We start from the raw sequence: 26835 nt of genomic DNA on the forward strand, positions 1-26835 counted from the left end.
ATAAAGAACGCATCGAACATGCTCGTAATATCCTCAACGATGAAAACAATTTTTTATCTAACAAAATTCAGCTTCTTGTTGATTGGACATGTCATCTATTGAATGGTAATTTTTTACGAGATGAAAGACAAAGCTCAGAACTTTGGAAGCTACTTGGTGAACTCTTAAACCATCAGCATTGTAGAGAGATTGTTCTTCCTCTGAAGGTATCGGCTACTATTTTTAATGAACTTAAAGACATCAAGAATGTGTTTGTCAAACGTCTTAAAGAACATGGAGCTCTTCGTGATCAGGATAGAATTGTATCGGTTTTTTTATGCTTCACCGCCTTGTTTGAAAATCCCAGTATGTCAATGGCATTTTTTACAAAGATTGAAAACATTGAACAAGTAGTTAAAGATATTTCAACATGTCTTATGGCAAATTTGCTGCTGCCTGAAGTGATGCCATCAAGGTTAATGACAGTTCTAGTTTGTATTGCTAATGTTGCGCTATACCAATATAAAGTTGCCCAGAATCAACAAATGACACAGCATAAAGTTTTCAATAATCTTTGTGACAAACTGCTTTCACTGTTGCTAATACTTCGAATGCTGGTGAAAAACAATACCTCTTTCCATTGTTCAGAAGTATATAAAATAAGTTCTGAACTAGATTCCGTCCTAGTGTCAGGACTATTCAACAAAGATATGTTATCAAGTTATATTGGCGACACGAATGTTCAGGAGGAGCCAATGATGAAAAAAGCAAAGATTATGAACAACTACGATCACCTCTTTTCTGTTTTACAAGACTTTGTGGCTGAGTTTGAAGGAGGAATAACAGTGGAAGGTATTGACATTGAAGAAAAGTATGTATTCATGGCTGTGTCTGAATTCTGGCCGTTTTTACTTGAAAATTTTCTTTTAAAAATAGATAAGAAAGCAGATGATGCCAGTAAGTTCAATTTTTTGTCAAGCTGGTTGAAATAGGCAACACAGCTTGTCTTAAGTTTGATAAATTAGGAATGATAAACAAAATGTTGAAGACTTTGTTAGAGCTTGATGTTTATCAAATTGCTGAAGACTCCATCAATAACAGTACAATATTTAATTGGTTTGTTTTGTTCTGTGAAACTAAGCTGCTCTCATCAAGTGTTTACATCAGCTCGGATGTATTCCAGAGTTTTGATCTCATCTTGAAGCTGAATCATAAAATCATTGAGAATTCACTTGAAGAAATTTTAAAGAGATGTCTTGTTAAATCAGAAATCGTATCAAATGAGGAATCCTTTAATACATTTCTTTGCAATCTTATTGCTACGTATAGTAAACTAAATCAAATGTATAAATTGCTAAAATCTTTCCTGGAGGTTGCAGATGAATTAGGGGAAAAAATGGAATCAATTCCTGTGAAAGTTTTGTCGCAGTTTTCCACTTCATTTGAAGCCTGCCCATTCAATCAAACTATTGAAATTTTGGAGATGTTTATCAATGAAATGAAAGAAAAAGTGGAACAAATTACACAAAGCAAAATGGCTGATTTATCACTAGAAATAAAGACTAGTCTTTTAGCAAACTTCCTTGTAAATTCAACATTTGATGCATCAAATCCGCATGGTCTTTCTATAACTAAAGCAACACGAATAGAAAATCTCCTTCACAATCTTAAACATGATGTCATCCTACCATTAATGACAGTCATGCCAACCTTAGCAAGTGCTTCACAAAATCATGTTGGATTTTGCACCATGTACCTCGTCAACAGTCTCAATTGCTTAACCCTGTTTCTGCATCAACATGATGTAATTGCAACACCTGAAGATTTTTATATTGAGATGAGTTGGGATGAAAGTATGGAGTCGTATGTACCTCATGAATCTTGGTTTGGTTTGTTGATATTGAGCGAGGACAAGAGGTTGGAGTTCTCTGTAGAGTTAGCTGTGTTACATCGCATTCGAAGGTTACTTTTGGCGGTGGATGATATTGATGACGATGAATTTCAGGAAATGATCGATGAATTTGAGGAAATGATCCGTTTTGTGCTTCACATTCCAAGCATCGAAGTAACTGAAAATGATACCATTTCGTGGAATTTGAATCCAGGTAGCGTGGATGGCTCAAACTATCCCATCGCCCATTGGTCTCTTCTTTGTGAATATTTATTCTTGCTCATTCCTTATTACTACGAAACACTACTCGAAAAATTCGCCGAGTTCTTTGTCGCGACACTTCTGTTAAAAGATCCTCCGAGTCGACTCGTCAATCTGCAGTTACACTCCGAACAATTTCAGAAACCGTCATTCAGAGTGGCGTCATTATCTCATTTCCATTGTTGCAAACTAAGGTGGTTAGAGCGTTCTGGAAATTAATTGGTTTAAACATTCAGAAGATTGACGGCTGGACATTTCACAAGGTGTTTACCTGGGATGATGTTGATACAAATGATGCTGAGAAAGATATCGATATAACTAAAGCCTTCCATTACGCCGGGGTTTTCTGTTCAGTCTCACGTTTACTTTCACTTCTCAAAGAAAGAAATTAATAAAAGGCAAAGAAAATTACCTCATGACGGTCCTTGGACTTTTAAGAACACTTCCAAAGCTTCAATGTGATCAATTTACTTTGATAAACCAAGCCCACACAATACTTGGTATATTGATGTGTGATTTATCTATGAAATTTCCAGGTTATAATCATGAAGCAAGTCAAGTTTTGCAACCTGTGGAAATACAGATTACATGTCGTGATCTTTTATTATTTCTTTTAAATCCTCAACATGTAAAGTTGAAGTTTTCACCTTGGTGTTTTATAAATGTCTCATCACTTTGTAACTGGATTTATCGAACCGCATTTGAAGGAAACGCTAGCGAACATTTTCCTCGTTTAGTTGAAATTACGCAAAAAATAATTGAGAACATCGTGTTCATCACGTTAAAAGATCTAGGTGGTGAGAAAGCGAGTGATATTTTAATTTTCTCAAAATCTTAGAAATAAACACCGAACAATCATTTGAAAACACAATCTCTTGTTATGTGTGCTTGCATCGATTTTCTAGAACAGAAGAAGAAGAAGAAGGCTTCGTTAAAGACTGCAATTTCTATCGTAATCTCGGCTACCAGGTCTTTTTCGAGTGTTTTGAAATCTATCAGGAAAGGGCCATCACATCAAATGAAATGAAAATTGCGGTCATCACCTTGGGTTCTGCTTTAACACGTGCAGTGAGCTTGGTACCAGTAAAGGAACTTCACTTTACATTTGCAAACGATGAATGGGAAAATATTGTATCTGCTCTGGTTGTGATGATATTAGACGAGATGGAAGAACCAACTAGTGATGAAGCAACAACTATCAGCCTTATTGAAGCTTTTACTCGCATCCTAAAGAGCAATTGTGAATATTCTTTGAAGGTCTCTGACGAGTCGCGCTCTCGGATTTTATTTAAGTGTTTGGAAATACAATGCAAGGTTTTTCGCCCTCGACGAAGGACGGGAAAGGCGAAAATGTCGAGGAAATTACCTTATTAAAGAAGGCTGTAAATAAACTGTTTGAATGTTTGGCTGATGATGAAGAAGAAGAAGGGAATTTCATCAAGACTGTCAACGACATCTTAGAATGGAGTGTGAAAGAAGACAATGATAATTATACAACTGGTGTGGAAATTTTTAAAGATTTGCTATCGACGACAAGCAGCAAACGACACAGGAAGCAGTTGCGACAAAAGATGGACAAGATTATGATTTTGTTGTTGAAGAAATCATCCAGCAATATAAATGCGTACATTGTTTGTATTGAGGTTGTTGCACAACTTGTAGCTATGGGTAATGGACTGTTTCATCGTAATGATTTCTCACTGGTTTTTCAAGCTTTGACAAGTGAAGTGAAAGAATCAAGGATTCAGGACTTTTGTCGTATTTTCACGGCCAAGTTTACCATACTCAGTTGGAGTTTATTTTTTTATTCTGAAAATGTGTATGGATTGATTCACATATTCATACCATGTGTTAGGGAACTTTTGGAAAGCCTTCTCCGCAACAGTTGTCGCGACATTTCTAGCGATCCTCTTTGTCCAACAGAAGAAACGGATTTGTTAAATTGTTCGAACAAAATGGCGCGTCTTTATCAAGAAATCTCATCACATAAAGACGTTATGTCCAAGTATTCTTTGTACCTTCTTGCCGATTGTATCCACGTGATTTCATGTCATGGAGCACGTGCTCCTATACGTCAAGTCATTGTGCAAGGCGTCTATTACATTTTTGATCTATGCAACGACGATTGTCTCACGAAACTTCACGTTTATCTTCCGAACAATCAACGAGAGCTGTTCCGATCTTTGAAAGAAGATTACACCGCACATCATAAGTTTAAAGGGAACGCTTAGATTGGTTGTAATAAAATGTTTAGTTTATAATAATTGAAAATAATATTGAGAAATTATAATAAATGGAACTAAAGTGAACTTCGTTTTGAGAAAATCAGCGATATGTTTACGTTTTTAAAAGTTAACCAATCCAAACATGCTTAACACAAAAATGTTAACGAAAAGAGTGAGATAATTGCACTTTGTTTGAAACCAGCGACGTGCTTTCTTTTGGAGTATACAACTAATAACTTTAAAAAACCCAAAGTAAAAGATATACCTTTGGTGCTGCATGATTGAGCGCTTTATTAACCTTCTCTCCGCTTTCAAAAACATTCGTTTAATTTTTTTGTGCCGTCGGGGAAATAAAATTTGGTGGTAGACCTTTAATGCGTTTCACTTCGTAATTATTCGCGTAAACTATAGCTGTACTATGCATAGACTGTAGGTGTACCATACATAGACTATAGCTGTACTATACATAGACTGTAGCTGTACCATTCATAGACTGTAGCTGCACCATATACAGACTGCAGCTGTACCATACATAGACTGTAGCTGTACCATTCATAGACTGTAGCTGTACTATACATAGACTGTAGCTGTACCATTCATAGACTATAGCTGTACTATACAAAGACTATAGCTGCACCATATACAGACTGCAGCTGTACCATACATAGACTATAGCTGTACCATACATAGACTGTAGCTGTACCATTCATAGACTGTAGCTGTACCATTCATAGACTGTAGCTGTACCATTCATAGACTATAGCTGTACTATACATAGACTGTGGCTGTACCATTCATAGACTGTAGCTGTACCATTCATAGACTGTAGCTGCACCATACACAGACTGCAGCTGTACTATACATTGACTGTGGCTGTACCGACTAACATTCGACTATACTTTTATTATAAAAAATAAATTTTTTCACAATGATAAAAAAAGTCCAATTGACTCAGTTCAATGAACATTGCATTAAACCAATCGTGCAAAACATGTGCATGTGCTGCTAGCGGCGCAGAAAAAGGAACGCATTTTATGCAAATCGCATTAAACGGTGAGGAGAATGAAAAACTTTCGCCTGACTTCGCTCCATTAAAGTTTCCCATCATTATGTGTGGGACACATAAACATCAGACGTCAGTCACCGTGTAATCATCCGGTAAGTTCTTGTATGTCTCCTGCCACTTTGTCGGGCTGTACACTGATGCCGATGAGGGTAACCGCTGACCATGACCGCCGTCCACTTCAATGTGCGCAAGATCCGTGAGCAAATCTTCGGCCATCATATTTAGTTCCACATCGGAGACGTCAAAAGCTTCTGATATTTCACGTTGAACGGCTTGAATAATTGGATCATCCGGACTTAAGGATACTCTCTGATCTTCAATGTTATCTGGATTGATTCTGGTTTCACTCTTACTGCGTCTTCGCTCTTTTAAGGGGAAAGGAGATGGTCTGTCACTCACTAGTTCATCCTCGGGAAGACTTGCACTCTGTTTCAAATCAGAATGATTGCCAGTTTCTATAGGTAAGATAGCATGCTCTTCTGGTTTGGAAACGCTTGCATCCGATGCAATTTCTTCGTTGCCAAACGTATGTACATCGCCATTCATCGCATCGTTATGTGGGGGTGGTGGAATTTTCTTTGCAGGTTTAATCTAAAATGCAATATTAAGAATTTGACATACTTAAGGTAGTTCATGAAACAATGATAGTAAATTTTATGAAGTCATAACTCACCGGTTCTCTCTTTAAAGGAATTTCAGCTGACTCAACTTTGTGCGTCATATCAGATCCAGTGCTTCGACGCTTAAACAAAGCAGATAAACGTAACGAAGATGTGCGAACCGGCTGTGATGCAGGTCTAAAAACGAAAAAAAAACATACCCATCTGTACATTGAAGACACCACACATCTCTAAGCTTTTCAGAAACCTGATAGCTGTCACCAAATATTTTTGTGTGAAGCTTTGTCCAACTTACCGCTCATCGTCCTTGAGATCTCCATCAGAAAAACGTCGGCCATTTTCCATTCTTTTTTTGGGCCAAGCTCCACCGTTTTTCTAAAAAAAATTGACATTTAATTGCTTGTAAATTTTTACGAAAAACAAAAGTTTTTCATTATTGAGTCTAAGCATAAAACCTCCGCATGTTGATCATTTTTAGAAAATTTTTTAACTTTCTCATCCAATTGTTCTTCGTCGTCGATTTTCCCAGACATTGCTTCACGTATTTTCGGACCCAGGCCTTGAATACCGCGCAGACCAGCCTTGAAAGAAAACAGCAACTTTGATGTTGGGACCGACAACAGACTCCAGCCAATCATTACCCACCATTCATGGGTCGTGTGAAACGTTAACTCCAGATTTAATAACTGACCTGTAGAGGGTAAGTTTTGTCCTCTTGTGTTGCCATGACACTCTGCTTGCGGGCTCCCGGTGTTTTCTTTCTTGCTCGAAATCGTCTGAAATAATCTTGTATGAGATATGTGGCATAAAACTTTCCCACTGTCACACCATCATCGTCTGCAAGAAGAAAATTAAAAGAAATTAAGTTTGGCTAACAGCTATTTTGTACGCACATCTTTAGAGGTTCACGTCAAAGTCTAGAACCGACTTGCCTTCGGTTTTCGGAACAATCTTGTCTAAAAGTTCTTTGCTAGTGCGTGGCCACACTCTCAAAATAATTCCTCGTAATTGTTGATTTGCACCGTCTAAAGAAAGCTTTCCTGGAAGATGACGTGACAGAAAGTTAATTATCCAAGAACTTTAACGACTTCTAAACAAACATCGATAAATAATGAGAGATCTTAGAGATGTTTTACCTTCTGGTCTTTTTATATTCAACGCAGTTCTTATCAGACCAAACAGAGTGCCTTTAAAATCAACAGTGCCATCGCGATTCAAAGGCATGTTCATGCCAACCAAACGCTTAAGTGAGAAAAAATCACGACTCAGAAGATTTTCAGCGAGACTGGAGGGAGAATAAATATTTAATTTTATATGATTTTGTTATAAAGCAATCTTCAAGATTATCTCTCATTTTACATCGCTGTCATGTTTGTGATTGCTTGTCAACGTGTGTTGTTTAAAAGCCCATTTCGTTCAATGATACAATAAAACACACATTTAATTGGTCAAAACTGCCCAATTTGCGTGGTCCTCGCTGAAAGAAAAAAAAACAACATATGGCTTCCTTTTTTACTTACTCTGCATGCGTCTCTTTGAGGACAAAATTCTCCAAAACCAAGAGGTGGCTCAATCCGTTTTAACATCGCGACTATATCCACATGCTTCACACGACCTCTAAAATAAACAATAACGACGAAAAGATGTCTTCGTTTTTACATACAAGAATATGAAAAAAAACCCGGCGAAACTTGAAAACTCACTTTGCTTCGGTATCGTACTCGGCCCAAACTCGGACATACTCGTCAAGATGATGAGGGCCCAGAATTGACCAATCACGTGTAAGATAATCGAAATTATCCATAATGACTGCTACGAAAAGATTTATGATCTAAAAGAAAAACAACATCTGGTGTCAATCGGTCAAAAACTAAAGGATGTCTGATATTTCTCACAAAAAGTCAGCTTTATAAGGGCAGAGAAATATTTATCTATAGTTAATTGCTTTAAGGAGGTCAGGAAAACATCTCTTTATTGTTGGTTCAATAATTTAAAAGTAAAGGTTACAGCTCGACTATCGTGTAAACAATTCCTTTGCATTTCTTGATAGAAACTTTACTATTTCTTGCATTTCAAATGAAGAGAACTTACCAGAAAGGAACAAATCATGTAGAACGCAACAAAATAAAAATATGCAAAGAAAGTTCCACATTCTTGATCTTTCGTATCTGATGAAGGATCGCATTTTCCTCCACCGGTACAAGACAACATAATCTGTTGCCAATTTTCACCGGTCGCTGATCTGGATTTAAATGAATCGAGTCGAGGATTAAAAGATTAAGCTTATCTAAATCAAGACGGGGCTGTAAATTAAAAGATGAAGTTTATCTGAATAAGGATGGAGTAATGGCTTAAACCATAAAGCTGATCTGGTTAAATAAGTCCGCTTCCATAAAAGAAATTATGCATCAACATGCCGAAATATTTTAAAATTTTCATCGTGTTTCAACTGTATCCACACAAAAAATTGCATAAAGATGAAATTCCAAGCAATATATACATTTTTGACAAATTCACAGCGGCGAAGAAACTTACCTAAAAAGAACCAAAATGGCTTGTGGGAAAGTCTGAAAATTATTATGCTCAGTTATAGCTGTCTCGTCATCTAATTTAATCTTGCCAAATAACTAAACAACAATATCAACCAAACTTCAATGACGTCACAGCAAGGAACTTCAATTACGTCATGACATAGTCACGTGACAAACCTGCATGCCAACGACAGCGAATATGAAAAAAGTCATTAGGATAAGCAAACCAACGTACGGCAGAGCCTAGAAGTAAGAAAATATAAAAACTTAAGTTGGTCCAATGTCAGATATGCAACAAGAAGTGTTGACGTCATAGTTCATGGGTTGAAGACACGTGACCAAATCGTGAAAATCTAGTAAAGGTTTGTAGTTACCTGAAAAGATTTGATGAAAGTCCAAAGAAGTTGACGAATTCCCGCACCTTGGTTTAATAACTTCACAAGACGTAAAGCGCGGAATAAACGCAAGAAACTGAGACTGAAGGTCATTTCTCCACCGCTCTGCAATTTATTTAGAATATAAATTGTCACCGAACTATCGTTTAAAAAGTCAGTAAAATTGACAAAGGATCCAAAGAAAGTGTAAAGTTTCAAAAAAAAAACACTCCCTCCTGACTCGTTATTTCAAACAACAAAAAAATGTTTCAAACATTTTCTTCATTTCTCCATTAACTCCCATTTCATTTAGATTCATGTATCACGACACAAAAATCCGAATACTTGAAGGCGAGAAGAACTTTTTAAATACAACATGTCTCAAGCTACAATGTACAGAACTACTTCTTGTCATGTTGTACACGGTTTTAGTAATTTTCTTATTGTCCACGGTGTGATGTCTATGGCTTTGTATTGACTAATTTATTGGTTAATTTGCTTTTACGCCTGATGGAAGCACGCAAAGCTGATAACTGTTATTGAGGTGAAGAGTTTCAAAATGCATTTGTTGAAACAAGCTGAAGAAATAATATATGAGTGAATACTTGCGCATTTCACTCAACTAACTAATGAGTTTATATCCATCAACTGGATTTCTTTGCACTGTTCTTGGAGCAACTGTCTCGATCATAAACCATTAGAAAAATCTTCTATAGTTGCAACAACCAACTGAATGTACTAGTACCAACTATGGAGTAATTAGCTCGTTCAGTTACAAATTTTCAGATAAATCATATGCGCATGCGCAGTCAACTTCACCAGCTGCCCAAGTTCATGGTCATGGCAACGACCAACTGCATCTACTAGCACCAATGTTGAAGTAAATAGCATGCTTAGTAACAATTTAATAGAGAAATCATCTGCGTATGCGCTTGAGCATGCGCAATCCACTTGACTAATTGTTCATAGCCATGACAACGACCAACTATAAGTACTTGCACTACATTTGTGGCAATTAGCTCACTTAGTCGCAAATTATAAAAGAAATAATCTGGGCATGCGCAGTAGTGACTCTGATAATACCACAACTTTCGTAAGCCTTTAAATTTCTGTATATACATATCTAATGCTAAAATTTCATATAGTAGATGTGAACTAGCAGTGGTAGCTGGGTGCGATATAGTATGCAGTGGCTTAGGGGCCCACACTTCGGTGGCGACCGCACTCTCCCTGCGTACCCCGAGCAAAGCCTATCGCAGGTGATCTCGGGGTCTGATGGGCGGAAGCTTGCTATTGCATCTCCCAAGTAGGATAGCGTGGAGGGGCTGAAATCTCCTACCGAAACGTTAACATGCGGCGTTCTAGTGCCTTACGCTTAAGTAGGTATCGGGAAGCATGGACCGAAAACGGGGTTTTTTGCTTTCGAATTTTATCTTTTTCTTCTCTTAATGAGCAATGTTTAAGTTAACTTTTTCTGACACTTATAATTTAAGACAACCTTAAACATGTTTTATAGAATTTATATTGGTTTATATCTTTCTGATTTAACTCTCTCATTTGCTGTTTCTCATGTATCACGAGCAAACCATCCATGGGGTTTCATGGCAAACAAGAATTATCTGGTTCTCTTAATTACCATGCGACGCTCTAGTGCTCGACTATCTCGGGCTATCAGATAGCATGGACCGAAAACTGGATTTTGCAAAGGTTCAAACAACTTCTGCCTTTTTGACTTAAAATTTAAACCAACTCTAAGCATGTTTATACGTTTTTTAATTGTTACCTTTTACAACGCAAATCATTTTCTCTTTAGCTTGAAAAATATATAATCATTTATGAAGGTAAAAATCTTTGATAATCAAGCAGTTGACAGAAAATTTCGTAAAAAACCCTCCTCGTACAACGAAAAGTTGTGCATATATATTTTTCTTTATCGAACGAGACATTACCCGAAAACGGATTTTTGTTTTCAAAATATGTCTTGTTGTTTACCAGAGTTCTTCTCATGAAATAAAATAACTAAGAACACTGCATGGTTTCAAACAACTTTTTCATTTCTTTCCCTTATCATTTAGGCCAACCTTAAACATGAATGTACCTGCTTCAGGTACTTCCATCGTATCGTTTAATGTTGGAATGGAGTTCAAGGCTTCATACTTTATACCATGATTTGAAATAAAAACATGTCACGCAAATTAACATTGAGTCAATAGTGCTTAAGCATCTGTGGAATGTATGAAGAGCCTGACTATGAAAAAGCCGGTTTCCATGGTAGCACGTTTCACCGTCATTTTTGTGATATCGCGGTTAAAAAACAAAGTTTCCATAGAAACTTTGCACTGAAAATGAAAGTATGAAAAAGGATTTACTGAATTTCTATGCCTTCACAATATCCATAACGAAATGTTCAGTTTGCTATGTTAAAATACTGTCGCGAGCATTGCCCCCCTTCCTCATTTCTTAGAAGTATGATAATTTACCATCAGTTCTGCTACCAAAATATCGACAATACTTCCAACAACAACGATGAAGTCAAAAACGTTCCAACTATCCAAAAAGTAGTTCTACAACATAAAAACCAAGAAAATTAATGAAAGATCATGTTTGGTAGCGCACGCTGATGTTCGACGAACGAAATTCAAGGTTAAGAAATCGTTTACCTTCGGCTCAAATGCAATCATTTTTAATATACACTCAAGTAGAAAGACAGCTGTAAAACCAATGTTGAAACCGTCCAAAACACGTGTGTAGATAAGAGGTTGTTTATAATGCTAAAATATCAATAGAATTTATTACATCGATGTAATCAATAGATCGATAAAAACTTACTATCACAAAAGTTGGTATCGCAAATATAGTGTTGGAAGGTTATAAACAATACATGGCCTTTTCATCATTGATTTAAAACATCAAAAGTTTTTACTGAGTTAGTCGTGTGGGGTGTCTAAAAATAGTACACAAATTTATGCAGGCATATCGAATTAGTTTGCTGCATAAATTAAACATTACTTTAAAGAAATTCAAATGAGTTAAAAGCATTTACGGGCCTTATTCCATTCCCATTAGACACTATCATTATCTGCTTTCCTTGTCTCATTTAAAACTGACATATATACACACGAGTAAGACACTTTTATCAATTTTTTTACGAGTCAATCAAAGTATCAACTACTAAATTAAACCAACAGTAATTATACCTGCATTGCCAGCACAATGGTATTTAACGTAATGAAAGCAAAGATCATGTATTCAAATGCTCGTGACGTCACCACCTCCATATATGGAATTGAAATCGGTCGCTGGGCTTGTACAGTCGGATGGGCTTGGCATTAAGAACAAACTCGATACACTTTCGCTGATTTTTGTCAAGTTCACAACCTTTGAATTCCTCTTCGCCTTCTTGTTGAAATGTTACGATGACAAAGCCAACAAAAATATTTACCATAAAAAACGCTATCACGACTATATAAATGACGTAATATATTCCAGCCAATGGGCGATTGTTTAGAACAGGTCCGAAACCGGGTGATGTGGAGTCGATGGAATTATGAAGAATGCTAAAGAGTACGAATGTAAAAAGACCAGTGGAACTCTTAGAGATCGTTATGAAAAATCAACATTGAAAGTGAATGGAAAACGGTGTCGGTACTAACCCGGGCCATCCTTCGAACGTCATGACGACAAACAAAGTCAACATGGCTTGAGGAACGTTATCGAAAGTGAAAGCGTTTCGTTTCCATTCACGATCGACCATATCATTGCCATCTTTAACAAATTTTCCCCTTAAGTATAAAAATGCGGGGGGAAAAATCAATTAAATTGTTTATCGAAGAAGAAATCGACGGTCGTTGCATCGCAATCTTCAAGCAAAAATGTTAGAAGTTGTATCTTACGTATGAAATAGAGACGAAGAAACATGAAACATCGTGTATACGTACATGCATTCCTCTTCAGTACGTTTTGACTGATCTGTGCAGTAATAAAATGTGCCCTAAATTGATAAATCATCATATTCATTCTTATTCATCGAAGATAGAGGTAGAGATGTAAGACGTTTCCACGAACAAAGCAATACCTTGAAAAGTTGAACCCCGATGACGGCAAAAAGAAATTGAAAAAGCACCGTTACCAACATGATATTTCCTATTGATCTCACCGCCATAAACATGCACTGAACAACATGCTGTAAAATTGCATTGAAAAAAATTTTTATATACACCAGGAAAGAGAAGTTACGTAGTCAGGGGGGGGGGTAAAAGTCGGGCAGGCTACGATTCTTAAAATGGAAGCTGACGAATAAAGGGAGGATCTTTAAAGAGAAAACCACTCCGACCGTCTATAAAAACAATGGTTCACCAGAACAGTTCTAAAGCGACATTAATTTGTTGTTTTTTCTTACTTTTAATCCTTTCGCTCTGTTGATAGCACGAAGTGGCCGAAGGACTCGCAAAACTCTGAGTATTTTGACGACAGAAAACTGAGCTGAACTGAAGAGATTAAATGTATAATCAATACAGTACATACATACATGAAAAAAAGATGTTTTCTTAACCACAAAAAGAATATTTAATGTGCTCTCACCTTAAAACAATCGCTAGTATTGATACAGCAACAACTAACATATCGAGAAGATTGAAACTACTACGACAAAACGATCCGCGATGAAGAATAAAACCATAAGATATGACCTATATACAAAATATGTGATTTTATTGTTGTTCAAACATTAATTGGACCAGGGATGGACCTAGAATGGTTTTCTTTGGCGGGAGGAGGAGGAGGAGGAGGAGTTAAATCAAACTTCGGTAGCTACTTGTTGCCGTAGCATGTCCGACTTTTTTCGTTATATTTTTCTACTTTTCTATTATGATTGAGAGATTTTTTGAAAGTGTGCTCCATCAAAGTTGCTTTTGCTGAATAGTTTGTTGTATTTTTAAGGAAATTGTCACGTTATTTAGGCAAGGCCAAGAAGGGTGTAAATCACTCAGCACTCCTCTCCTAAATCCATCCTTGAGTTGGATTCATTTTCAGTAACTCAAACCCCTTCTAAGTAACTCAGACTGCTCAATAACTTAAAACAATGATGAAATTACACTAACCTTAAATGTTATTTCCAATGTAAAGACGACAGTAAAAAAGTAATCAAAATATTTCAAAACCTTGAAACAGAGAACGAATTACTACATAAGCATTCGATAAATCACGACAAACTTATAGTTTTACGTGTTAAGAAATGTCATTACTTCGTTTCTTTGCGAGTTTACGCGGACAGGATCTTCAGCAGCCAACAAAGCACTACTGACCAAAATACACGCAAGGATAAAGTTCACTGTGTATGAATACGTGACGAAATTAAAACATGTGACTCGAAACCTAAAACAGAAAGTGGGTATGATTAAATATGAAACCACCCTCCCATATATTAGCTACCCTCCACAGTATAATCCGCCTCCCATGTACGAGCCACCCTCCCATGTACAAGCCACCCTCCCATGTATAAGCCCCCTCCCATGTATAAGCCCCCTCCCATGTATAAGCCCCCTCCCATGTATAAGCCCCCTCCCATGCCTCCCATAAGCCCCCCTGTATATGCCTCCCATAAGCCCCCCCCCCCATCCCATGTATAAGCCACCTCCCATGTATAAGCCACCTCCCATGTATAAGCCACCTCCCATGTATAGCCCCCTCCCATGTACCCTCCCCCCCCTCCCATGTATAAGCCACCTCCCATGTATACCTCCCATGTATAAGCCACCTCCCATGTATAAGCCCCCTCCCATGTATAAGCTACCCTCCCATGTATAATCCGCCTCCCATGTACGAGCTACCCTCCCATGTATAAGCCACCTCCCATGTATAAGCCCCCTCCCATGTATAAGCTACCCTCCTATTGATTACATAATAAAAAGTGTGTTGTGTGTACTGTGCAGATCACTGTAGTATCACATAATCAATATATTACCCACCCACCCACCCCCGTCCCGGCCTCATTTACAAAACCAATAAACGACTTACGAGCTTACACAAGATTTACGGTACTAATAGCTGGTGGCGAATGGTATATATACTATCTCCGTGACGTTCATTTCTTCATGCAAATATTAGTACACAACAGACAACATAAAAAATATACCGATTACTGCTGCTAAAGATAAACAAAGAACTCTCTTGTGGCATTGGATCAATCTTATCTGCCACAAAACTATCACGTTTTGGTACCATTCGTTGGACAGTCGACGAATCTAAACACAATAATGACAATGATTATCTATAGTTGTATATTAGGATCCTTTATTATCCATACATATATGAGGATACTTTATTATCTATAGTTGTATATTAGGATACTTTATTATCCATAGATATATATATGAGGATACTTTATTATCTATAGTTGTATATTAGGATCCTTTATTATCCATAGATATATATGAGGATACTTTATTATCTATAGTTGTATATTAGGATCCTTTATTATCCATAGATATATATGAGGATACTTTATTATCTATAGTTGTATATTAGGATCCTTTATTATCCATAGATATATATGAGGATACTTTATTATCTATAGTTGTATATTAGGATACTTTATTATCCATAGATATATATATGAGGATACTTTATTATCTATAGTTGTATATTAGGATCCTTTATTATCCATAGATATATATGAGGATACTTTATTATCTATAGTTGTATATTAGGATCCTTTATTATCCATAGATATATATGAGGATACTTTATTATCTATAGTTGTATATTAGGATACTTTATTATCCATAGATATATATGAGGATACTTTATTATCTATATTTGTATATTAGGATCCTTTATTATCCATAGATATACATGAGGATACTTTATTATCTATATTTGTATATTAGGATCCTTCATTATCCATAGATATATATGAGGATACTTTATTACATGAAAACTTACTCCTTTTGACCTCATTTGAACCGGAAACATGATCCTGTAACATAAACATCATTATTACAGAAGAATTTAAAACGAGGTTGCGTGAAATGCACCTCGGCGATTTCATGATGCACATAAAAAACACGTCGAGAGACCATAAAAAATACTAGACTTGCTTCTTACTTGGTCAGGTCGTGCTAAACCATTGAACTTATTCTCCAACGAGCTTGCACGTTTTACACTATAAAGTTATAAGTACTAAATCAACCATACATGCGATCACTCCTTCCTCTCATCCCTCACCCCCATGCCAAAGTACTCCTTACCCCCGGCAACAACACACACAAAGGCATACGACCCTCCACCGAAAGAAAGTTAATCTTACCTGTTTCCATATGATTCAGAAATAGAAGAATGAGATGTTTGAGCAATTATTCTTCGTAACAACTTCTTTTTCTTCTTTTCCTTGCGAACTCTCTCGTGCTCATGCTCAATGCGTGTAAGATTTTCTGCATCTGCAAGGTTATCCACCGCAATCGCGAGGAAAACATTCAGAAGTATATCTACTTATTATTAAAGAAAAATGCGATCATTAAAAGCATGGGTATAAGGCTTATAACCAGCTATAACTTCTCAATAACATCCATGTTTTCACAACATGCAACCAGTCACCTCCCGCAACACCTTCATACAAATATTTGACATGAAAAATCACAAGTCACTCACAATCTTTCATTGGCCTTTCTATAAAAGACTTGTACCAATTACAGAAGCAAAAGAACATTCATTTTACTAACGACACAACTTAATATGTTTAATGATTTGAATTCCCAACTATACATTTATGTACATAGCAAGCCCTCGTAAGTGAATCTGCAACTATCTATTTACGTACATAGTAGACCCTCGCAACTGAAATTCTAACTATCCATTTATATACATAGTAAACCCTCGTAACTGAATCTACAACTATCCATTTACGTACATAGTAGACCCTCGCAACTGAAATTCTAACTATCCATTTATGTACATAGTAGACCCTCGCAACTGAAATTCTAACTATCCATTTATATACATAGTAAACCCTCGTAACTGAATCTACAACTATCCATTTACGTACATAGTAGACCCTCGCAACTGAAATTCTAACTATCCATTTACGTACATAGTAGACCCTCGCAACTGAAATTCTAACTATCCATTTACGTACATAGTAGACCCTCGCAACTGAAATTCTAACTATCCATTTACGTACATAGTAGACCCTCGTAACTGAAATTCTAACTATCCATTTATGTAAATAGTAGACCCTCGTAACTGAAATTCTAACTATCCATTTATGTAAATAGTAGACCCTCGTAACTGAAAATCGAAAACATCACAATCTACTACATGTGTACTCTACGCACTTGTTTTACTATAACGCTGATGGGTTCAAACAAACTCAACCCAGCAATATGGATACATAATGATATGTAAGAGTATATATGGATACATAATGATATGTAAGAGTATATATGGATACATAATGATATGTAAGAGCATATATGGATACATAATGATATGTAAGAGTATATATGGATACACAATGATATGTAAGAGTATGTATGGATACAATTTCCAACAATAACGAGTACAATGAAATATGCAATCGGTATGGCAGCCTTGGATTGCGAATACCGCCGTAGGCACGTATCCCGTCATACATGACGGCATTCCAATCTTCGCCAGTCAAAATCTACAACAAATGATACGTCACTTCAATAATGTTTAGAAAATTAAGTTTTACAAAGCTACGATCTAACCAAACGTTTTCTTATTCACTTTACTTGAAAAACGGTCAAAATAGCCGTCCAAAACGCGTCAAAATTACTTCGAGGTGTTGCTGCATCATCAAAATGAAACCTGAAAAAGAAAATCCAATTTATCTTGGTGGAAAATCACACACAATAGAGAAAAAAACAAGTTAATGAAACCACGTTTAAGGATTGACGTAATTTGATGAAACCAAGTTTAGGAATTAAAGCAAATTTATAAAACAAGGTTTGACGATTAGTGTAAATTGCTGAAACCAGGTTTAAGGATTAGTGTAAATTGCTGAAACCAGGTTTAAGGATTAGTGTAAATTGCTGAAACCAGGTTTAAGAATTAACGTAAATAGCTGAAACCAGGTTTAAGGATTAACGTAAATTGCTGAAACCAGGTTCAAGGATTAACGTAAATTGCTGAAACCAGGTTTTAGGATTAACGTAAATTGCTGAAACCAGGTTTAAGGATTATAGCAAATTGATAAAACAACAAATTGACGATAAGCAAGACTCATACTTTCCACCAAATGTTTGCATTCCAAGAAGAGAGAAAATAACCATAAACAAACCAAGAAGCAACAAAAGACCAGCGATGGATCTTACACTGTTTAATAAAGACGCGACGAGATTGCTCAGAGATGTCCAATGTCTAAAATGTAAACATTAGAAAATGACAACACAGTAAAAGAGAGCGTCTTCACAAACAAACAAAGCTTTTTTGAGTAATTCTACTAAAATAAACAAAAACCTTACTTCGTGACTTTAAAAATCCTCAGCAATCTAACACAACGAAACACGCTAATTCCTATCGGAGGCATTCCAGTAATCTCGGTAATGGCGAGCTCCAATAGGCTTCCTAAAACAACCTAACGACGGTAGAAAAAATTCAACAATATTTATCCTACTCGACGCTTTCTTAAATGAAACCTCCGGAGGATCCAAAAGACAAGTTAATATGATGGGATGTATGTGGGGACAGTGAGGTACTTCTCTGTACTTTGATATGACATGCATAATATGCTAAATAAAAGGGCACATGTAGGTATAGTGAGGTACTTCTCTGTACTTTGATATGACATGCATAATGTGCTAAATAAAGGGGTATGTGGGGAGGTACTTCACTGTACTTTGATATGACATGCATAATATGCTAAATAAAAGGGGCACATGTAGGTATAGTGAGGTACTTCTCTGTACTTTGATATGACATGCATAATGTGCTAAATAAAAGGGGTATACGTGGGGAGAGTGAGGTACTTCACTGTACTTTGATATGACATGCATAATATGCTAAATAAAAGGGGTACATTAAGGTATAGTGAGATACTTCACTGTACTTTGATACAACAAGCTTTTTGTGCTATATAAACATCGTCCTACCATACAATCAAATCTGTTGAAGAGTGATCCAAAATATGCAGAACGCCCGAGACAATATATTTTAAGAAACATTTCTAACGTAAAGAGTGCTAAAAAGATTTTGTTGGCACGGTCTAAATGAATAAATAATAAAATATTTAAAATATATATTGCGCAGTTATGAGCAAACATTATATAAAATCAATCAACAAGAACGTTGCAAAAGGAGTTTGCGTTCATTAAAATAATACTAAGTTAAAGAAAATGTATTATACAGTCATCAACCATAAAAAGTGTTTTCTATACTGTCATCAACCATAGAAAAGTGTATGCTATACAGTCTATACTACGAAGTGTTTGTTATACAGTCATCAACTATAGAAAAGTGTTTTCTATACTGTCATCAACCATAGAAAAGTGTTTTCTATACTGTCATCAACCATAGAAAAGTGTTTTCTATACTACCATCAACCATAGAAAAGTGTATGTTATACAGTCTATACTACGAAGTGTTTGTTATACAGTCATCAACTATAGAAAAGTGTTTTCTATACTGTCATCAACCATAAAAAGTGTTTTCTATACTAACATCAACCATAGAAAAGTGTATGTTATACAGTCTATACTACGAAGTGTTTGTTATACAGTCATCAACCATAGAAAAGTGTATGGTGTGCTGTAGTCATTGTATGACCAATGTATGTTGTACAAAGCAAAGTAAACTTACCCAAGAACAGCGTGAAATACTCAGGCTGTTTATAGTGTTCCATCGCCAGACAAAAAGAGTTTAGAAACACAACAGCGATAACAGTCCAATAAAAAGCGCGAGACTTGACGAACTCACGACAACGCCGACGAAAACGTTTGTGATGATTTTTAAAATATTTTCTAAAAAAATACATTAGCACGATAAACAACGATTCAACTTCCAGGTATTACGAACAAGGACTGTATTTGTTTTTTTAAGATATATTCAGCAAAGATGAATAGTAAACTTCGAATCTTCATGATTAACAATTTTTCAACCTTTTTCTCTCGAACCACGACAGTTCTCGCGGTTCTAACTGTGTTTCATCATTCAGGTCATCACTACGTGACTGCGAGCCTCGAGGAGACCTGGACACTAAATAAGATATTTCAAAAATCTACGATCATTTCGGTCACATGCCGTTCTAACATGCATTGTCGACGTACGCGTCATGTGACTTCCACGAGCTTCTTTATCACTCTCTTCATCATCAGCTAGATCTTCTATACAAAGATGAATGGTCTCATCAATGACCTAGAACCCAATCTACTAGATATCTGACGCTGCCAAAATCCTATAAATACAAATGAGGCAAGCCGCCATCTTGAAAGGTGGCAAAACTGACGATATTTATGATCAATATCTGCTTTTCCTGAATTGATATATAGTTGGAAAGTTGATAGCCTATGTTTGATTTTTGACATGTTTGATAGAATTGTTTTTTTACAATTGTTTTTAGAATTGTTTTTTAGCTTATATTTCATTTTGAGTTTTGCTTTTTGCAACCTTTCAAGATGGTGTCCTTGCCTCACTTTGACACGGTAGTTAGACATCTAGGGGATTGGGTTCTAAAACATCGGGTCTCATACTGTTGAAGGCAAAATGTTTTCACGACAAATGAATGAACGGTCGACAGTAAAAATGAAATAAATGATCACGACATAAAGATATATTTTGTAAATCACTGAAGAGAACGAGCTATTTTTTACAAATCATCACCTTCATGAACATTTTTCATAAACATTAAACGTTAATGACAAGAGACTAGCTCCTTCAGCAGTTACAAAACATCAGAACTTGCACTGACAGGCGTCGTGAGAGATAGCATCTTTGGTTGAAAATTATTTTTCTGGAGACTAGTACTTCTTTAATAGAATTAAGATATACGTCATAATTCATATGTTTTGTTACCCGCTTCATTGATCCACTCCACATAACCATGTAAAGCTTCTTCCAACATTTGCCTTTCACGAAATTTCTGAAACTCGCCACTTTTTTGTGCGCGTTCTTTTTCTTTTGCAAATTCCCTAAATAGAAAATTTTCTTACCAATCTTCAGCACGATGTTGCTTTCCCCTTCACACACAATCTGTACGAAGTCCTCCCACTTACCACCTTTAGCATGAAATCAATTCTCCTCTTTTCACATTCACTACAAAGTCCCCTTCCTCCTCTCACATTCACTACAAAGTCCTCTTCCTCCTTCCATTTCCTTCCATTCCATTCCTCCATTCCTTCCTCCATTCCATTCCATTCCATTCCTCCATTCCTCCATTCCATTCCATTCCATTCCATTCCCTTCCCTCCATTCCTTCCATTCCCCTTCCATTCCATTCCCCTCCATTCCATTCCTCCCTTCCTCCATTCCATTTCCTCCATTCCCCTTCCTTCCATTCCCTCCATTCCCTTTTCCATTCCCCCCTCCTCTCCATTCATTCCCCCACTCTTCCTCCATTCCTTCAAAGTCCCCTCCTCCCTCTCCAGTTCCACTCCTCCTCTCACATTAACTACAAAGTCCCCTTCCTCACATTCACTAAAAATTCACCCTCCTCTCACAAATAGCACGAAGTCATCCCTTCAACTATTAGATTCAGAAGGCACTCTTATCTCATTCAGTACGAAATACCCCTTCATGATAAAGTCATCCAGTCCTGTTTCCAACCTTGAACAGTGATATTTTAAGGACGATGGTCGAACCTACCCGCTTAAAACGCCCAATATGAGATTGAGCACAAAAAACGACCCCAGAATAATGAGCGTTATAAAATACAACCATGGCCAAGAACTGCTCGTTACATTGTTTATCTAAGGAATAGAAAACAGCCTGTTAAACACAAAGTTCACAGCAAATCAAGTTCTCCTTCTTCACAGCAATGCTCTAGTCGCCATTATATTCTATTGATCTAATCTAAGACTTTATAAAATGAAATTTCTTTCAAACCATAAACTAGTAACAAAAAATGAAATGAGATGATTGCTTTATTGCGTAGCATTATCGTAGAAGCATTATCGTAGAAGCATTATCGTAGAAGCATTATCGTAGAAGCATTATCGTAGAAGCATTATCGTAGAAGCATTATCGTAGAAGCATTATCGTAGAAGCATTATCGTAGAAGCATTATCGTAGAAGCATTATCGTAGAAGCATTATCGTAGAAGCATTATCGTAGAAGCATTATCGTAGAAGCATTATCGTAGAAGCATTATCGTAGAAGCATTATCGTAGAAGCATTATCGTAGAAGCATTATCGTAGAAGCATTTTAGCTTAATGAGCATTTCATGCAAACGACGAGCTTTTTGAAAATAGACATGTTTCGACATCTCATTAATTTATCCTATTTCCTCATTGTTATAATTTATTCACATTTATTCACATTTATGTATTAATATTACTGTTATTGTATCTTATTAACATTATGAACTCTGTAACATTTATGTAATAAATAAAATAAAGACTTTGTCTTGGTGACGTAATGCATTTTGGCAGACGTTGACACCTGACGAGTAGTCTGCCAAAATGCATTACAGTATGTCTTTTAGGTTTAAAAACAGTTCTTTTAGAATTGTTGGATTTTTGTTCTGATTTTAAACAGTTCTTTTAAGAACAATTATATTACTATTTTGACCATTCACAATGGTATTTGCTGTTTTTAAAACAACTTATACAATTATTCAATCACACAGAAAAGGGCATCACGAGATGTCGAAACATGTCTGTTTTCAAAAAAACTCATCGTTTACATTAAATACGAAATGAGATGAAAAATGTTTGTAAATGTAGATCGCCCAGGTTGGTATAGTCCTGAGAAGGACTATTTTTGTTGTTGTTGACTGACGTTTCGACAATCTTCATCTGACTCTGAAGATGACTACTGTCGAAACGTCAGTCAACAACAACAAAAACAGTCCATCTCAGGACTTTACCAACCTGGACGATCTACATCTACAAACATGTAACGATACTCCCGGGTTCAAACCATTTACTTTATAGAGATGAAAAATGTAAACAAAGACTCACATTATACATGACATCAGTCCAACCTTCCAATGTGACACACTGAAACACTGTAAGACAAGCCAAACCAATATTATCGAAATTCGTGATGCCGTTATTAGGTCCATCCCAAGGCCCACGACATACTTCTCGAGAACTACAATAGTGACCTCCACCTGTTGTGGTACAAGGGACTGGATCCTCCGAGGTGATTGACACTAGTTAACAGAAATAAAAAAGATCTTATAATCAAAATTCGAAAAGTTGGGGAAAAGTTGAAAACTAACTTGTCGCGTTGTCGTAACAAGTCTTGTGCATCTTTCCAAGAAACAGTTCCAGTCCAATAATGGCGTACATGATTACGACAAAAACAACAAGCAACGCAATATGAAAAAGCGGTAGCATTGCCTTGAGGATAGAATTGAGAACAACCTGCAAACCTAGAGACGACAGAATTATAAAATATTAACAGGTAGACAAGAAATACAGAAGCCTGGCTGTATCCGTACCATTAAAGTTGACATTGAACGAAATATGTAACTAACAGGAAAGCTATCTTTAAACATGTCTGTAAACGCATGAAGCAAATTTTACTTATCGATAAGCATGTCTGGAGGTGAAGCCCTACATTTTCGCTTAATATCGTTATGAGGAGTGCGTGGACGAGTTAGAAGCACAGAAATTTGTGGTTTAAAATCACAGCTAGAGGAAGCCTATCAAATATATTCAGTTCATTAGATATATTAGTTACGTCGTACTTGGTACGCCAGACACAAGACGCAAAGGTCTCAAAACACGAAATGCTCTCAAAGCTTTCACGTTGCCCCAGGTCCCACCCAACGCTATCGTCATCAAACTGAAAACACACAAAAATATTCCATTTTCAAAGAAACGTCATGCAGAGCAGCGAAATAAATTCATTGTTTATACTTACCCTATGATAACAATAACGAAATCTAAAATATTCCATGTGTTTCGTAGGTATGCACCGGGATGAAAGAAAAAACCGTAGGCAAGAATTTTCAATATCGATTCAATGGTGAATATTGTGACAAAGAAGTATTCAGCCTTCTCCTAAACAAGAAATCAAAAGATTATCATAAAGTGAATAGTCCCAGTGTCACCCACTTTCCCCAGAGTCACCCACCTTCCCCAGTGTACCCCACCTTTCCCAGAATCACCCACCTTTCCCCCCTTTCCCCAGAGTCACCCACCTTCCCCAGGGTCACCCACCTTCCCAGTGACAACCACCTTCCCCAGTGTCACCCACCTTCCCAGTGACACCCATCTTCCCCCAATTTCACCCACCTTCTCTAGTGTCACTCACCTCGTTCAATGTCCTTTTTTCTCCCAGTTTCCCCTTCCTTTCCCAACATTCTCTCTTCTCCAGTGCCCCAAATCTTCCCTAATGTCCCCCTCTGAGTTAATTGCCTGGGATTTGCAATGTGCAGTTACTGCGATATATGTATGTATTATTGTTTTCAATAGCGCTTACAGGTCTTGGGGGGATCAATTACTGCTAAATCATGCAAATTTTCAATGTCGGCTTATTTCAAAGATGAGCAGTTGCATATGCAGATGGCCGACAAAACTTAACGCAACCGTGAATTTAGCTTAGTGCTTGGCATTGTCACTATGCGTATAAATGTTTTCTTTCTTCAATACCACCCATTGAAAATTGTGTTTTGTTTTGGATGGTAATGAAGTAAACTGATCGCTACGACGTGACGTAGTGACAGATTGTTTGAAATTCCGTTCTGTTTCCAAGACACCCATAAATTCCTAGTGGCGTGGGAACACCGCAAGTTTGATTGTGCAGCGTGAATAATTTAACACAGTTCACTTACTGCAAAAACAATGAATTTCCAAAGAAATCACTACTGCCAATTGATATGAAATTCAGCACAACCAAATTTGCCGGCTGGCTGTGCGAGGCACTGCGAGGCTACGTGTGCGTAGAATTTTGCTCGTATGAAAAATCCCACACAAACGAAAAAATCTAATTTTTCCTTTAATAAACAGCATTTTGACGTATGGAAAAAAGCAAGCATAATTCATATTGTCAAAATTAGTTCATGAAAATGGGGCATTTAACAATTACTGAAGTGCTCAAAACGTGACATAAATTATTAATGCAATTCCACTTTTATTTTATAAACGTCAGCCATGGAAAGTATTTATAAACTCATAATTCGATGACCGAAAGCCAAGAGGAATATTGACGTCTTCCCACACACACATTTATTATAACTTTCACCTTTAAGTGTAAACGTTCTCATGTGTGTCGACGACAGATGAAAAAACAGCTGACACTAAATTATTCCCATCGAGTCAAATTTAGTACGCTAAACTATAAACAAAGATTTGCGAAAGGCAAACAAGAATTTCGAATAAAGAAACTGCATGCATTTCTCTATTTCCAAATCGAAGCACGCGAAAGGGTTCATAAAACAGTGCACATGGCGTTAATGATTTTTTAAAATATATACTGTATATGACAAATGCTTTCGGCCTCTTACCAAATTCTCGTTCACTGTACTGCTGTCTTCCTTAGGTAATGGTTCGTAGGCAGCTAATGCCGCACAATTAGCAAATATTGTTATCAAGATGAGAATATCAAAGGGCTTTAAATAAAATATATTGGTTAAAGAAAAAATTGACAACAACATAACGAGGCAAAAATACTTGAGTATCGACGACACTTGAGTTATGAAGTGTTGTTTAAATGCCTTAAGTGCAAAAGAGAAATAGCGCAATTATGATTATTTAAAACACTATCAACGAAAGAGTTATTTATTTGAATCAATTGACATTTGATAGGGTGGCTGAAAGTTAAATCTGCAATAAAATAAGGATACTTTCCATTCCACGATATTAATAGCATAACGCCGTATTGGATGGTGCAATTCTAAGCAAAGCAGAGCTCGCTTAGGACGCACAGACGAAACAGCAGTTGATGTTTTAGGTCTTCTACTGGGTAGTCGTTGAGGCGAACCTCCTATCGCATCCATATTTAACCAAGAAAACTCAACAGCAGTCGTCACAATCCTGCATAAAATACACTTGTTTCACGATAGAAATGAAGAAAGAAACAAAAGATGTACATATTTCTCAACTGTGGTCATAATCACAATCTCTCGCCCAAAGCCCAGATTATACGTGCTTTAGTATAAAATACCCACAGAGATTGTCACGTCCAGTTAAGACAGTTAAGCAAGATTACATGGGCTTCAAATTCGTTCAAACAACAAGTCCTATTGAAGTTTAAATAAAAGCAATACAAACCATTCGTCGACCTTACTTTACTACAGGTCAACCCATTTCACAAGATTCTCTCTGTTGCTTGAAATTGAGAACATTTAATGATTATTTTAAGCCTATTTGAGAAAGCGGGCAGACCATTACGCACAGCAGGAATCAAATTCCTAATTTAGCAAATCAAAACATTTAGCGCTCGCGCATGTTACGAGATTTCCTGCTGATTTCCATGCGTCAGATAGAGAACTGAATTCCTTTATATGGAATATGATGTTTTGTCCAACATGAACAACATAAAATAGAAAGAAATAGAGAAAAAGTCGCACAATATCTCATTGTAAGGTATAAAATTTTTGCTTTAACAATAACTAACAAATACAAATTCCGCATTTTGTTCCGATAAAGCTCTTGCAATTTACATTTTAAAGTCTTCGCTTCACTTTAGTCACGGTGTAAAGCACAGACGTCAAGACGATGAAAATACGTCATAAAAAAGCTATGCAGTTGGCATTCCATTTGCG

At 36.6% G+C, this 26835-nt stretch overlaps 3 protein-coding genes across 3 annotated transcripts in view; 1 reads left to right on the forward strand and 2 right to left on the reverse strand.

Annotated features, from left to right (window-relative positions):
• Positions 1–4639, reverse strand: part of LOC124434884 (UDP-galactose translocator-like) — a 6635-nt gene extending 1996 nt beyond the window's left edge. Inside the window, exon 1 of the mRNA XM_046984820.1 lies at positions 4622–4639. The gene's annotated coding sequence lies outside the window, so the exon portion shown is untranslated. The remainder of the gene's footprint in view (positions 1–4621) is intronic.
• LOC124434886 (unhealthy ribosome biogenesis protein 2 homolog) lies at positions 1523–4440 on the forward strand. Its single transcript, XM_046984822.1, has one exon. The coding sequence runs from the start codon at positions 3439–3441 to the stop codon at positions 4360–4362; it is 924 nt and encodes a 307-aa protein (XP_046840778.1). The 5' UTR covers positions 1523–3438; the 3' UTR covers positions 4363–4440.
• Positions 4640–5239: 600 nt separating the features above from the next.
• LOC124434873 (voltage-dependent L-type calcium channel subunit alpha-1D-like) lies at positions 5240–26811 on the reverse strand. The gene is given in 46 exon segments (XM_046984801.1): positions 5240–6013; positions 6096–6219; positions 6338–6417; positions 6498–6623; positions 6734–6879; positions 6975–7082; positions 7179–7284; positions 7563–7659; positions 7746–7873; positions 8134–8284; positions 8578–8669; positions 8751–8816; positions 8948–9073; positions 11428–11511; positions 11608–11718; positions 12145–12218; positions 12221–12504; positions 12601–12729; positions 12886–12938; positions 13023–13130; positions 13347–13434; positions 13529–13635; positions 14047–14106; positions 14191–14320; positions 15081–15189; positions 15890–15923; positions 16052–16109; positions 16254–16431; positions 17484–17516; positions 17519–17606; positions 17698–17773; positions 18194–18325; positions 18430–18542; positions 19057–19169; positions 19763–19923; positions 20062–20158; positions 20230–20286; positions 20975–21090; positions 21764–21867; positions 23081–23274; positions 23344–23496; positions 23815–23912; positions 23991–24130; positions 25576–25680; positions 25915–26104; positions 26342–26811. Coding segments are annotated over 45 exon segments (5418 nt in total). The 5' UTR covers positions 26068–26104; positions 26342–26811; the 3' UTR covers positions 5240–5485.
• Between the last annotated feature and the right edge of the window lie 24 nt (positions 26812–26835).

This window comes from Xenia sp. Carnegie-2017, unplaced genomic scaffold, assembly GCF_021976095.1.
Source record: "Xenia sp. Carnegie-2017 unplaced genomic scaffold, XeniaSp_v1 HiC_scaffold_14, whole genome shotgun sequence".
Classification (NCBI taxonomy): Eukaryota; Metazoa; Cnidaria; class Anthozoa; order Malacalcyonacea; family Xeniidae; genus Xenia; species Xenia sp. Carnegie-2017.